A 15381-nucleotide genomic window follows, 5' to 3' on the forward strand; every position below is an offset into this window, starting at 1 on the left:
CGAATACTCAACAAGTCTAAAGTGAACAAGTAGTAATTAATTTTAATTTTACTGAGAATTCATATCAGAATATTAACATTCCATATAAGGGCTTGTTTCTCTACATCCATAAAGTATACATCATCTAAATATTTCAAGACAAAAGATGCATAATTTAAAATTCTCATCTCTTAACCTACTAAAACATTTTTCAAGAAAAAAAAAAAGAATTGAGTCCAAAAAAGCCATATAATCTTAAATATAATAGTATATTATACAAAATATTATTTATTAAATAATATTTATAAAAATGCATTACTAAAATGGATTAAACCTTGCAAGGTATTATTCGGAAATTTTAATTTCTTAAACCCTAACTAGTAAAAGATTCTCTTAAACTAAACAGGGTTAGTGAGATTGGATCTAATTTTTAGATTGAATCGGATTAGGTATAAGAATGATTTAAAAAAAGATGTTAGTTCGATAATTCTTGCTAAATATACAATTATATAGCTTTGTTTATATAAATATAAATATTTGAGTAAAACAATATATTTATATGTATATAATATGAGTAGTTATCAAATAGTTGTAAATGGGTCGAGAATATACTAGTAGTTATTATCAAACCTAACATGGGTACTACTATTATTGTATGAAGGTTAGGTACCTGCTACCCTCGTAAAAAACGTGTATGGGCTGAAAAGACGTCACATTTTTAAAACATTGCTTTGAAAAATTATACTGCATTAAATAATGAATAAAACAGTGACATAAAAAAACAAAAAAGACGTCAAATTTATAATCTAGTTTTTAATACAATAGATAAAATGTGTACACAATCAAAATATTAAAAGCGCATAGTTTTATAAAATAAAAGACTAAAGATTTCTATTTTAGAGTGTGAATGAATCGAATAAAATAAAGAGACAAAATTATATTGTGATACAGAGATTGTGAATTACGTTGAAAAGATGTGTGAGTTTATAATAATGCATTCCGTTGTATGGCATGTAATATTGAATCTACTAAAAAGCAAGTCTCTTGTTTCAATAATTGAAAAGCACGTCCGAACCAAATCCAATTCATGGCCATAAAAAAAGAACCTGAATCTTAGTTACCTTGAACAAGTTAAGTTACCTTGTCAATGGTTTTTTGTCTCTTACGGAAACCCCTCTCCACATGCACACAAAAGGTCTCTTTACATAACTATTTCACTTTAAGGCTACACAAAGAACAACTAAAAAGGGCCTTTGATGAAGAAGTAATAGTCGTTGTTTATGCATTTTTTTTTTCAATTTTTGATGTGATATTTTGGTACCAGCGTGGACAGAATAAGACAAAGACAGATAAGAAATAGACAATAAACATTTCAAATTGAATTTGTATACTTCAATTTGTGAAAAATTATTGGGTAAAATTTTACCACATGATATATGATTAACTGTTTTGATAAATAAAAACTTGCGTAGACATAGTATAGAAATTAATTGAGATTAAAATAATAAGTGGAGACAGTGAAGGAACCAATAATTGAGCTGAATTTTCTCCTAAAAAAAGGGGAAAAGATTAAATAAAAAAGACTGGAGGATCGGGAGGTAGGTAGTAGGTAGGTGATGAAGTCAATACATATATTCTAGTCCAACGTATCTCAGTGTATATTCAGCGTTCAAGGAAAAAAACAGAGAAACAAACAGAGAGGAACTCGAATAATGTCAGGAACCTCGAGGCCTCAGTTTGTTCTCTTCGGTTCTTCCATTGTTCAATTTGGTTTCTTCGGTGAAGGTTGGGCTGCTACTCTTGCTCACTTGTACGCTCGCAAGGTAAGTTTTCTTCTTCTTCTTCTTCTTCTTCTTCTTCTTCTCAAAACAACATATGCAAGAGTATCTGATGCATGTTGGTGAAAGGATTTTGAGTTCAGTTCAAACCTTCTCAGAAAGTTTCTTACTTGTATGGTTATGTCACCTTTTCTTATGTAATGAAAATCACTTTTACGTAACCTTCCCCGTTTTAACAACCCCTTTTGACACAGGCTGATATAATCAACCGAGGATACGCTGGTTGGAATACAAGGCGTGCTCTGCAGGTTCTGGACAAAGTTTTTCCCAAGGTATTCATCTTTGTAGTGCTTCTGTTCAATACAGAATCTCCCTTTTGTTCACTGTACTTAGAAAATTGCTTTGGTATTGATTACTCTGATCCTTGCTAAGACTGTGTGAACTCGTTGAATTCAGGATGCCCGTGTACAACCTTCATTGGTCATCGTCTACTTTGGAGGCAATGATTCTTCGTTTCCTGACCCAACAGGATTCGGTACTTCTGTGCCTCTCGAAGAATATATCGAGAATATGAAAAAGATCATTAACCATCTCCAGGTTTTTTATTTCTACCCTTTTCTTGTTATTCTCGTGTCCCTGCAAAAGCTTGACCCATTATTTATGAACGATTGCAGAGCCTCTCAGACACTACTCGCATTATTGTACTGAGTGCTCCTCCCATCGACGATGTAGCGCTTAACATACAATTCGCAAGAAGGTGATTCAAATTTTACTTTATGATTATAAGTTGCAATGGTGGTAGTTAGAATTGGACTAATTGTTGGAGTGAAACAGCAATGGGAAACCATCGAGGACGAACGAAACTTGTCGAGTGTATTCAGAGGCATGTTTGGAACTGTGTCAGGATATGAATATCAAGGCCGTTGATCTATGGACTGCTCTTCAGAAAGTGGAAAAATGGCAAGAGGCCTGTTTTATGTAAGTATAGTCTCATTGAAAAAATGGATTTTGTGGTGTTGATGATGATGATGATGATGATGAAGAAGAATTGTTTTGGTTTTCAGCGATGGAATTCATCTGTCACCTGTGGGAAACAAGGTTGTGTTCAAAGAGGTATTGAAGGTTCTGAAAGAGGCAGATTGGAAGCCTAGTCTGTATTGGAAATCGATGAAAAATGAGTTTGACGAAGATTCACCGTACGATCCATTTTTTGATGATGGAAGACCATATAATAATCTTTCGAACTGGGTCCTCCCTGACAACGACTACTGGGATTAGAAGTGTGTATCCTAATTTAGTGAATTGTTTGCAGAAGCCTTTAAATAAAAGTGCCATGATAGTTTCCTTGTGTACCATCAGAAAATGGAGGTGGACTTCTCCGTGCTTTCTCAGTCTATGCATGTAATAAACTGTTGCTTCAATTTTTGCTCTGTTCTTTAATAAGTGGCCTTAAATAAAGTTGTGTGTCTTCAATCTAATCTATCAAAGCCTATGCTCTTTTACCAACTACAATCATTAATACCACAACCACTCAAGTATCTATCATATCAGATATATTTCTTCCACTATTTTTTCTCAACACATTTCACATAATCCTAACAAAATGTTTTAACACTCATAATTTACGTTTTTTTTATCTTATATTACTTTCAACTTTCTTATTATGTAAATTTTTTAAGTGATATTTAAATTCTTAACATAAATAGTAATTTAAGATATGTGACTTCAATATATAATTTCTCTGACATTGATACAGAAATGCCAGTTAAGCTAGCTTATACATCAATGGTTAATAAACTGATGTAAAATTTTGTGCTACTAAGGCATATTATATTGTATCCCACACTAGATTTTAAATGCTAAGAATGTTAGTGTATGAAACTACGTAAAAAAAAATAGAATTATATGTCTCAAATTTATTATCATAAAGTATTTCTAAACTTCAGAAAATTTTAAATTTATTCCAAGTGTACGTGTGTAAGGGAAAATTGATCAACTTATATATATCGATATAATTTTTGTTAAATTTTAATGTTTTTAATTGGAATCTTTCTTTTTTCAAAACTTAAAATTCATTTAATTCAAGTCATCTTTACAATTTCTTTTACTAATATAAAATTGTTTAAAATTTCGTTTACGATTCAAAATTGGTGCAGTATATTTTTCTAAAAATATATTAAATTTAAATGATTTGATAAATTTATTATTGTTGATCAATTTAAATAAAATTTACCATAAGAGAAATGATGTTTTGGTATTTTGACATTGACAACTTATTTTTAAGTGTAATACGATCATTACAAAATTATACTTGTATTTGTAAGAAGAAATTAATAATAAAGACCGTAAAAAAATTGAGTGTGAAGATATAATAACCGATATAAAATTAAGAATTTAAAGTTTAGGTTCACAAATTATAAATAAAATCATATTGGGACTTTTTTTTATAATTTCATTAATTATGCAATAATAAAAGTATACATAATGTGATCTCTCTTATATTTATGTGTAAGAAAAGGAGAATAAAAAGAAGATTGGCCAATGAAAGACAATATTTAATTCTTGATAAAAATCAAATATCATTGGCAATACTAAATACAAATATTCCGTGTGATAACTCTAACTTAGGTGATATGTCAAAACCATATTCTATTTCTTGGTTGTGTGTGAGAGCCATTATTGAGGCTAAATTAATTAGGTAAGAGTTTGTTGAATTTGGTTGAATGTGAATTTTGTGGTGAAGATGGCTGGGTAGCTGTACTTCCTCGTCGACTCCCAAGGTACTTTTTTGTCTTATTCTTTTTCTTGGTGAATATCATCAAAGATGGGATCTTGATTATGGGATCTTGATTTAGGGATCTTGATTTATTGCTTATGATTTTTTTAGTTGTAGAGTGAATATCAGAATTTAAAATTATAATCTAAAATCCAATCTAAATTTAAATAATTAGATTTGAACTCGAAGACCTAGGTCGATCCATCTGAAGGTCAAGATGTATTGATCAAATTGAAGGTCAAGTTGAGTTAATTTGATTAAAGGTGAGACTAGTTAGTTGAATTGAACATTGAGATACGTGAGTTAAGTTAAAGGTTGAGCTGAATTGGTTGAAGCATTTAGTCGAGTTGAGTCAGCAAGGTCGAAAGACGAGACAAATTTGTTCATGTTGAAGGTTGAGCCGAGTCGAGTCGATTGGGATTGTAGATCGAACTGAATTGACTCGAGCAGTAGACTGAGTTAAGTCTTCCCATTATAAAGTTTGAGCTAAGTTAGTCTGGGTAAAATGTCAAGTCGAGTTGAGTTAACCTAAACCAAAGGTTGATCTGAGCCGATCCAGGCTGAAGGTTGAGTTAAGTCGAGCTGAACTGAAAGTTGAGTTAATGTGGCTCATACAGAGGTTGACCTAATTCAGACTAGGCAAAGGTCATGACGAGTCAACTTGTGTCATAGGTTGAGAGAAGTTAGTCCGGACCAAAGGTCGAGATGACTCTGTCTAAGTTAAAGGTTGAGAAGAGTCGCCTGGACCATAGTGGAAGTGAGTTAGTCAGAATGAAGGTTATGAGGAATTGACGTAGGTTGAAGGTTAAGTAAATTCATCGTAGGGCGAAGTTCGAATTGGATGAAATGAAGGTTAAAATGAGTTAACCCATACCTAAGGTTGAGACGATTTGGTCTTGACTAAAGGTCAGAGGAGTTTGCCTAGACCGAAAGTTAAGGTGAGTTGGCTTAACCGAAGGTTGAGATGAGTTCACAATAACTAAAGACTAGGATAAGTCGTCTTGGTTCGAAAGTCATGTTAAGTAAACTTAGATTAAGGATAGAGGCGAGTTATCCAAATATTTTTAAAATAGAGCTTTCACAAAAGAGAAATTAAATTATTTTATCCAAATAAAAAAATTAAAATATAAAATATTTTAATTATTTCATCCAAATAAACTATTTAACAAATAAAAGAAATTTATTAATATGTAATCCAAATATAATGTATTTTAATTTGTTAAAATTGTTAAAATCCCTGTCAAACTTAAGATTAATGTCTTGTAATATTGAATTAAATAAGTCTATTGTGGTAGAAATATATGGTAAATTTCAACTCAGTTTTAGAAAACCTGTTAGGAATCTAAAAAGAAATCACACTCTTACATGAATTAAATTGTTAGGAATTCACAGTTAATATTTTATGTTGAATTAAATAAGTGAGACATATATGTTCTATTGTAATAGAAATATATGATATAATTCAACTTAGTTTTGGAAAAAATTGTCAGAAATCCAAGAAAAATCGGTCTCTTATATAAATAATTTATACTTAAAAAAATGATAAATCTTTCCAAGTTATCCAAAAAAAAAATTACAACATCTCTAGCATAAGACTGTGAGGTAAGTTTCGGTTGTTGTTCTACATTTATTTTATGATCGTCTAATTTAATTTGATTTTTCAGCACCTTGTGGGTTTATGTCCTCAAACTAACTAAGATTATACATGCAAAAATTAGAAAAAAAAAATGGAAATTCATTGAAGAATTTCTCCCAACGGTGATAAAACTACAAAAAAATATGTTTATTACCGAAGGATTAATACCGACGGCCTTTTGTCTTTCGGTAAAGTTCTTTTACCGAAGGATTTATCGATGATCATTTGAGTGATTGATTATCGAAGGCTTTTGCTCTTCAGTAATTGGGCAGTGACAGTACCGAAGGAATGCGCCCTTCGGTAAGGTTCAATTTAGTGAAATTAGAACTTGGGATTTCACTATCCTAAACTCCTAAATTCAGTACTGTGAAAGCTTCTTTCCCCCCTTGTCCCCCAAAAAACCTCTCGACCCTAATCTCACTCGTTTAATGGTGGCCATTTTTTCGCACTTCCCGCTTCTTCTCGCTTCTCTCTCCTCCCTTCACTGTTGCACACCGTCTTCCTCCTCTTCGCCAAACCCCAACACCACCCTTCCTTCCTCTACGCCAAATGCAAACCCTCCGATGACATTAACACCTCGTTCTTCGACAATGTCAACCTCCCAGAGCCTCCAAAGGGATTTGTCGCCCCTCCCTCCTTCGACGATGGCCCCCTCGAGATGGAGGACGAGATCGCCGCAGCCTACGTGGAGCTCTATGGCCCCGCCTTCAACGGCGTTTTCGTGCTCGGGAATGACGTCTTCGAAACGAACGCCCTGGTGAAGCAGGACACGGGGTTCGGGTCTGGCACAAAGAAGGAGAAGGTCCGCGATGGGTTCGAAGAGAGGGTGGTCTAGGTGAGGAGGGTGACAAAGGTTGTTAAGGGAGGGAAGCAGTTGTCCTTCAGAGCTGTCGTCGTTGTCGGCGACAAGAAGGCCCAAGTCGGCGTCGGAGTTAGCAAGGCCAAGGAATTTGTCGCCGTCGTTCAGAAGTCCGCCTCCAATGCCAGGAGGAACATCGTGAAGGTTCCAATGACTAAGTACTCCACTTTTCCCCACAGGTACTTTCTCGACCTTACCTTACCCTACACTGTATTTCTGAACTGTTTCTTTTGGTCACTCATTTATGCTGTTATGATAATCTTCAAGTGTCTTTTGAATCCAAGATTGAATCGATGAGGTTTGTTATAATTAATTATGAAAAAAAAAATGAATTTGACTTTGCATATGCATGAGTTAAAAGTAAAAATTTGGAATTGGAGTCTGAGATTGAGATTGAGATTGAGTTTGAGTTTGCACTTGGAAGAATGAGAGTTTAGCAAAAGCTCATTTCTTTCTTCTTTCATTCTTTTCTTGTATTCATCATGTTTCCCCTTGTTGGTTAATCCCAAGAGCACCAGAAAATTACAAGCAGCCCTTCAAGAACCAAAGATAATAACCACATTAAGGTAGGGTATTTCATCAAATTCCATATTCTGAACTTTTATTCAAGAAAGTTAGCAGCATAATTTGTTCATATTTTCCCCTTGCCTAATTTCCAATCTTGCAAGTTAAATCCCTTGTTTATTAAATGTGAGTTCTGTCTCTGAAGCTAACTCTTTTTCTTTTGTGATTGGTTAAGATGAGTCTAAGACTTCAGTTTGAGATTACACTACATGGCTTTCTCCTGTGGGCTTCGAATGGGGTTCTTGATGCCTATTGGTATACTTGCAATTAGACTATCAAACAAAGAGGAGAATTCAAGAAGGCATAGAATTGTGTTCTATGTTCATTCAATTTTACAGGCAAGTATATCTAAGTCCACATTACATCACAAATCCAAATCAAATGTAATAATTGATTGTTTCTACAGTAAGTTCTTTTACTTGAACTTGAAAACCAATGATCTATAAAATCATAGAACAAGAACACTAGTGCAAAAACAGCGTATTACGTCGTTTATTTTTGGCTTTTAACGACGAATTAGAAACCAACGTCATAGCGGGTGACGTAACTTTTACGTCAAAGATTACGAAGTGACGTTAATAGGACAATTTCACGTCGATTATATCGATATTTGACGTAAACCTAATGTCGACATTGTTAGTAAAGAGATTGATGTTCAATATTTGAATAAATATTTATATTTATAGTAAGATTTGTCGTCTTATGTAGTAGGGAATGGACATAAACTTAACGTCCATGTGGCTGATAAAGGACGTAATTTTCACGTCGAAGTTCAGAGAAGACGTCAATTTTTGAGTAATATTTGAATAAATATTTATATTTAAAGGAATATTTGACATCAAGCATAAGGGGATGGATGTAAGGTTAACGTCGAAGTTTTCTATATGGGACGTTAATGTCGATGTTTGAACGTCAAATGGTGTATACTCGACGTTACCTTCAATGTTTTTTTTTTGGATTTGATTCGGTTTAGCTCATTCAACCAAACCTGAAATATAGAAACCAGTTTTTCCAATTCATATATATTCACAGAATTAATTAATTTAAACCATGCTATCATCAATTCATCAATTCTAATTAAATAGTAAAACTAAAAGACGCTGATGCTATCATCAAAACTTTAAAGAACCCAGTTTTCCATTCATCTATTCACAGTATTCATCTATTCACAATAATCTATTAACATTTTAAAAGTTGCACAAGTAAGCAAATGCTACTATCATGAAAGGAAAAATCTAAAGCTATATAGCTATTTAAAATGTTTATTCAAATATCGTACCCAATCCTCTCTTATCGTCGTTATTACTGAAGTGGACAATGGAGAGGTAGTGTTGAACCGCTACATAATGAAGGAAACTTTACTATATTATATTCATTTTAATGTCAAAAGTTTATAATATTTCTAAGATTTTCAAATATAAATTTTTTCCTCAGTCCCTTCTCCTCTGATTTCTGCTCGGATGATTGCCTTCATCCATGACATGATGTAATAGCCACATGCCCAGGAATCATTTTGCTTATTACACTAAACATGTGAAAGAACTTAGTCAAATGTAATGGTTTAAATTTGACTACGAAAATTAAAGGTTAAAGATAAACGAATTCCAACCTTAGGATATATAATTTCAAGTTGTCCTCCTCTGGTCTTAGTCACAACTCTAAACAAATTTAAAACATTAGAAACATAAGTTAATATATTAATATCATAATGAATTGATAAGAATGAATGTAATACTTACGTTTGTACAAAGGACTTCAACTCCGCTTTAATCTTCCTATGAAGAGAGCAAAACCATACAACTTATGCTTTTTTTTGGAATGATCACCATGAGTTGCTAATGGCCCCTGTCATGTACCAACAACTAGTGAGTTAGTTTATTGATTAAAATTTGATAAAAGTTGACAATATTGGGAAACACATACGCATCAATGTATGGCGCCATATATATCTCTCTATTAGACTCAGTCATCCATGTTTGAATATGTGATTTTTTGGAATCTAATGTGTTCCAAATGGTTGAATGGTCTAAGGTTCAAGAAAGCCATAAACTGACGCTCGACCTGATTCAACTACGATGGTGTCCATGTACCTGTAAGAATAAAGTTAAGTATATTTATTAAAAAGTAATAATATTAATATACAAATTGGAAAATAACAAATAAAAAACTTACATGCACCATAGTTGTATGCATGAAATGTTGAGCATTTTTTCTCCACCAATGATCTCATAAGCATCATCGAAATTAATATACAATGGAACATGGAACTCGAGGGCAAATGTTCTTAACTCCCACAACATCTCTATCGGTCCTTTTCTCAACTTATTTAATCTAGAGGTCAATATGGATATAACATCATGGTCTTCTGCTTCCTCACGAGCCTCGTTCACAGGTTGAGCAATTGGTTGTTTCTCAGGACGGTAGACCTGCAACTCACATTTACAAAAGTTAGGAATCGTTTAATTATAACTTGAAGATTTAAGATAATAAAAAGAAGAATATAATACCGCTGGTGGGCCAAAATATGGCATGATCATAGCCTTAGGCCAAGCTATGAATGTGCCTAAGGCCTCCCCCACGAATTGGATTTCAGATGTAGGCAATGGCACTCGAGCCTGGGGGTCTCTTGGATCATCAATCATTACCCGCGCGTGAGTGGGCAATAAAGGAGCACCATGAATGGTCTGGCCTCCTAAAATCTGTCGTCCCACGGCCACTACGCGCGGAGGATCCTCATCAACCAAAAACTCATACTGAATATTGTAATTAGTACGATCTGCAGTAGAGCATGAGCCTTTGGTGCTCACACGAGGTGTAGTAGGATCATCTGTAGGGGTGTCCTCCTGCTGTGACTGTTGTTGTTGCTCTTGTTGTTGTTGTTGTTGCTGTTGTTGGGTGATCATCGCAAGTTTTTCTTCGAGCATTCTGAAGCGTTCACCCATGCTTTCCTCTAATTCAACTTGGACCTGTTGCCTGATGCTACTAACCATTTCCTGAGTCACGGCTTCTGTGCTTCTTGGATTAGGGCCAAAGTAGTCCCTCAATCCAACAGCTCCTCCAACACCACGCACACGACCTAGACGGTCTAGCCGACCTGTGGTTGCTACTAGGAGGTCCTCCCTACCTTGTGCCACAAATGTGCCTTGACTCTGTTGGTCAACCAAGTCATCTTGCATATCATAATGAAGCTAGGCACATTAAAAAGTTTGTTACATAATTTTTTATGAACTATGGTAATCAGTTAAAAGTTTCCACTTACAATTCTCTGGGATATCTCCTGAGCAGACTGGGATGTAAACTGGCCATTAGACTTTGTCCATGCAGCCTTCCATAATTCATGTCTGGCTGGTGGAGGTGCTAGATCAGGTGACTCAACACCTAACTCCTTAGTGCGATGTTTTCTCATCGTTTTCTCTAATAACGCATAACCACCATGTGATAGTACATGTGGTGTATCATTAAGCTTCTGCCTTTGCTGGGCGGCTATCCTTTTCACCTATGAAAAAATGAAAATCATTAAGCATAAATCACAAATTAACATCTTGTGTGACTAGAGCAAAATATTAAAAAACATACCTGCCACTCAGGAGTAAGTCTAGATTCTTTAAACTACACCAGTTATTTTATATTTTGTACAAGGAGTGTCGTTCTATTTAGAGCCAAAGACATATTCACGTGTCATTCTCATCTTGAAGTCCCTCCACCGGACTGCAATGTGGGATAAAATCTTCTTCCTTATCCTCTCATCATTAGGGATATTCCAATTTTCCTGTTAAAAACAAAATTAATGTTAAAGCATGATCAACAAAAATAAGTCAATGATGGAAATAAAACATCTTAAACATACCAAAATATCATGCCATAGTAGATTTTTGTCAACCTATGGGACATCATCCCAACAGGTAGCGACAATAGGGACATGTGATTTTGCCATCACGCCCAAGTAACTTTTGAACGATGTTGCATGTGCCCCAATAGGCACAAATGTTCGGGGATCAAAGTTCACCGTCACTGGTTTCTCATTAACCCGACGGGATGTGACATCAGGCATCCGAGTCACAAATCTACCCTTTCCTCCCGTCGGACCTGATCAAGAGCTCGTCATACCTGTTTACAAAGTGTTAGTACATTATATTTAGAACAAACAAAATAAATAAATTGTACAAGTAATTAAAACAATGCTAAGACACCTATTTATCCCATATGCCTTCATTGTGATCACATCGAGTTGCATGTATTTCATCGGGTACATCATCGACCTTATTTTCAATGGTTCTTGATGAGAAGGAGCTTGTCTCAAGTATATCTAGAGTGTCTTCATCATCAGTTGTGTGCATGGCTCTGCCTTTCAATACCACTGACCATTTATGATTCACTAGGTCAGTGACATAGAATATTTGTCTTGCTTGACTAGCCATAATAAATGGTTCATCCGTGTAACTCATTTTGTTAAGATCCACCGAAGTGAATTTGGGGTCTTCTGTCACCACACCATAATTATTGTAAACCCATTTAAACTTGAAAATTGGAACTCTAAAAGTGACATAATCAATTTCCCAAATTTCTTGTATTATTCCAAAATAACTGATTGATGCTGTAATTGGATTCTTAACCTTGGAACTTGAAAAGTGTACAGCCTCAACTTGTAGGGTAACTCCACTATTTTGAACCCTACTTTTATCATCTTCCTCCTTTGAATAAAACAAGTAATTGTTTATGTAATAGCCGCCGAAAGCGATCACATCAGTGTTAGGTCCACGAGCTAGTCTTAATAGATTTTCAGAAACATTCGGAGTCGCATAAATCTTTTTCTTAAACCAAGCTAAAAAGGATTTGTTATGTTCATTAAGTGTCCATTTTTCACTCATACGTGGATGTGTTGACTTAATTTCATCAATGTGTTGTGAAATGTAAGGAATAACATCCTCTGTGTTGTTTAAAATGTACAAATGTGCTTGATTAACATCTTTTCCACTAACACTTTCAATCCTTACTCCTCGAACTCCCTTTCCTTCACGTTTGTTCACATGTATTTTCTTTGGAAGTCTTATTGGGTCACAACTTGGCATATAACTTGAGCATAATTCAATGGCTTCCTCTGCAATGTAGTGCTCTATAATCGAAGCTTCCGGTCTCAATTAATTCTTAACATATCCCTTTAAGATCTTCATGTTTCTTTCAATTGGGTACATCCACCTCAAGAAAACCAGCCCGCATATTCTAATCTCTCTCACTAGATGGACAATCAAATGAACCATGATATCAAAAAATGAGGGTGGGAAATACATTTCCAATTGGCACAATAGTCTGATGGCCTCATTTTGCAAATCATCTAACTGTCGAGGATCAACAACTTTCTTGCGAATGGCATTGAAAAACAAACTCAAACGTGTGAGAATACCTCTAACAAAGGCAGGTAATATGGCTTGAATAGCTACTGGTAAAAGTTGTTGCATTAAGACATGACAATCGTGAGACTTTAAATCAACCAACTTCAAATCTTTCATAGAAACAAGGCTACTAATATTCGACGAATAACCTTGTGGAACCTTCACACTATGTAAACATTGACAAAAAAATTGTTTTTTTTTTTGAAAGAGTGTGACAAGCTGGAGGAAGATAGGTGCGTCTTCCTATGGATTGCGGATGTAACTCAGAACGGATTCCCATGTCAACCAAGTCTTGTCGTGCTTTCACTCCATCTTTTGTCTTTCCTTTAACGTTTAGTAAAGTCCCAACAACACTATCACATACACTTTTTTCAACATGCATCACGTCTATGTAGTGTCGCACATCAAGTTTACACCAATATGGAAGATTAAAGAATATTGATCGCTTTTTCCAAATGTTTTTCTCAATGGTCTTCTTTTTATGTTTTTCAAAGACAACATCAATGTTCCTCACCGGTCGTATATTTCTTCCCCGTTACATGGTCTACACACTACATCATCCTCAGGACTTCCATTAAACACTTTTTTCAATCTACGGTAAGGGTGATTTTGAGGAAGGAATCTTCGGTGTCTTGTGTACACAGTTTTCTGCCCATGCTTCAGTTGAAGATAACTAGTATTTTCTTCACAAATCGGACATGCAAAATGACCTTTAACACTGTAACCACTCAAGTTCCCATATGCTGGGAAATCATTTATGGTGCAAAACAACATTGCACGCAGACAAAAGTTTTCTTCTGAATATGAATCGAAGACCTCGACGCCCTCTTCCCACAACATTTTTAAATCGTCAATTAACGATTTTAGATAAATATCAATGTCATTTCCAGGTTGTCTAAGACCCGGTATCATCATAGACAACATCATGTATTTTCTCTTCATGCACAACATAGGAGATAGATTGTAAATCATCAAAATAACTGGCCATGAACTATGTTTACTACTTAAGTTGCCATAAGGATTCATACCATCGGTAGCAAGTGCAAGTCTTAAGTTTCTCGACTCTGCACTAAATTCGGGAAATGTGCCATCAATGTGCCATCAATGTACTTAAGATTATCACATTTTCTTCAATCAACGTGCCACATAAGATTCTTCGCATCTTCTTTAACAAAAAACAATCGTTTCAACCTAGGTACTATAGGTAAATACCACATGACCTTAGCCGGTGGACCTTCATTGTGTTCATCGTTATTTCCATCAAGTTTCTTCTTAAATCGTGACAAACCACACGTCAGACACACCTTCATTGAAGCATACCGATCTCTATACAATACATAGTCAGTGGGACATGCATGTATCTTTTGGTATTCCAAACCCATTGGACATAGAATTTTCTTCGCGTCGTAATTACGAATAGGTAATGTGTTATTTTCTGGTAGCATCTCCTTCAGCAACTCCAACAATTTCGTGAAACTTTTATCAGTCCATCTGTTTCTTGCTTTCAAACAAAACAATTTCAAAATAGCCGATAACCTTGTAAAATTGGTGCATCCTGGATACAACTCTTGCTCCGAATTGTTCTTAAGGCTATCGTATAAATGAGCTCTTCCAAAATTTTGTTCGCCAACGTCACGTACCATTTCGTCTAAAGTTGTTGGCTTATATAATACTTCCCCATGCCAAGTCCAAACTATATAACTTCTCATTATTCCATAGATGAACGGATGATCACGGATGTTGTCCAAGTCTTCATATGCTTGATTGAGACAACAAACACAAGGACAAAAATATGCCCCGCTCACTGGTTTTGCGTGTTCTTTAACATATTGTATGAACTCAAAAACCCCTCGCTCATACTATTCACTAATACGACGCTGATGAATCCAACTTTGATCCATACTACTACACTGAACGAAAAGAATCAACGAAAAAAAAAACTAGCTTACGTAGAGAAACAAAAATAAATACCTATCATACGTTGAAGGAAAAAAATAAAGTATCATAGTATACGTACACGAACACAAATATCTATCGTTATACATAAATCATACGTCCATAATCGACAAACACGAACACATATATCATACGTAAGAGATATTGAAGGAAAAAAACACAAACTTGAAATGGTGTCACTAGAGAAGATGACGAAGTTCGCTGACATCGAACAAACACAAATATCATACGTTGAAGGAAAAAAACCTATCATAGTATCGTTATACATATAAATGTCATACGTCCAGAATCGACAAACACAACTCAAACACGAGCACATACATCATACGTAAGAGTATTTTAAGAAAAAAAAAACATACTTCAAATGGTGTCACTGGAGAAGATGACGAAGTTCGCTGACCCCGTATGAAAAACAACCTAAAGATAAACGAAAAACAATCGGT

General features: G+C 34.9%; 1 protein-coding gene and 2 pseudogenes across 1 annotated transcript; 2 read left to right on the top strand and 1 right to left on the bottom strand.

Moving 5' to 3' along the window:
- Positions 1 to 1624: 1624 nt before the first annotated feature.
- Positions 1625 to 3235, top strand: LOC124822025 (GDSL esterase/lipase WDL1-like). The gene is made up of 6 exons (XM_047293975.2): positions 1625 to 1802; positions 2012 to 2089; positions 2214 to 2354; positions 2432 to 2514; positions 2592 to 2735; positions 2822 to 3235. The coding sequence occupies exons 1-6, from the start codon at positions 1692 to 1694 to the stop codon at positions 3033 to 3035; spliced, it is 771 nt and encodes a 256-aa protein (XP_047149931.1). The 5' UTR covers positions 1625 to 1691; the 3' UTR covers positions 3036 to 3235.
- A 3361-nt stretch (positions 3236 to 6596) lies between these two features.
- On the top strand, positions 6597 to 7325 carry LOC124822024 (small ribosomal subunit protein uS5c pseudogene; annotated as a pseudogene).
- A 2435-nt stretch (positions 7326 to 9760) lies between these two features.
- LOC148202151 (uncharacterized) lies at positions 9761 to 14427 on the bottom strand (annotated as a pseudogene).
- Positions 14428 to 15381: the final 954 nt, after the last annotated feature.

This window comes from Vigna umbellata, chromosome 3, assembly GCF_029865625.1.
Source record: "Vigna umbellata cultivar VRB3 chromosome 3, Vumbellata_1.0, whole genome shotgun sequence".
In the NCBI taxonomy this organism is placed as follows: Eukaryota; Viridiplantae; Streptophyta; class Magnoliopsida; order Fabales; family Fabaceae; genus Vigna; species Vigna umbellata.

Coding starts and splice junctions, on each gene's coding strand:
- LOC124822025 (XM_047293975.2), top strand. CDS start 1,692: ATGTCAGGAACCTCGAGGCCTCAGTTTGTTCTCTTCGGTTCTTCCATT. Junction 1,803..2,011: donor CTCACTTGTACGCTCGCAAG/GTAAGTTTTCTT, acceptor CTTTTGACACAG/GCTGATATAATCAACCGAGG. Junction 2,515..2,591: donor AACATACAATTCGCAAGAAG/GTGATTCAAATT, acceptor GGAGTGAAACAG/CAATGGGAAACCATCGAGGA.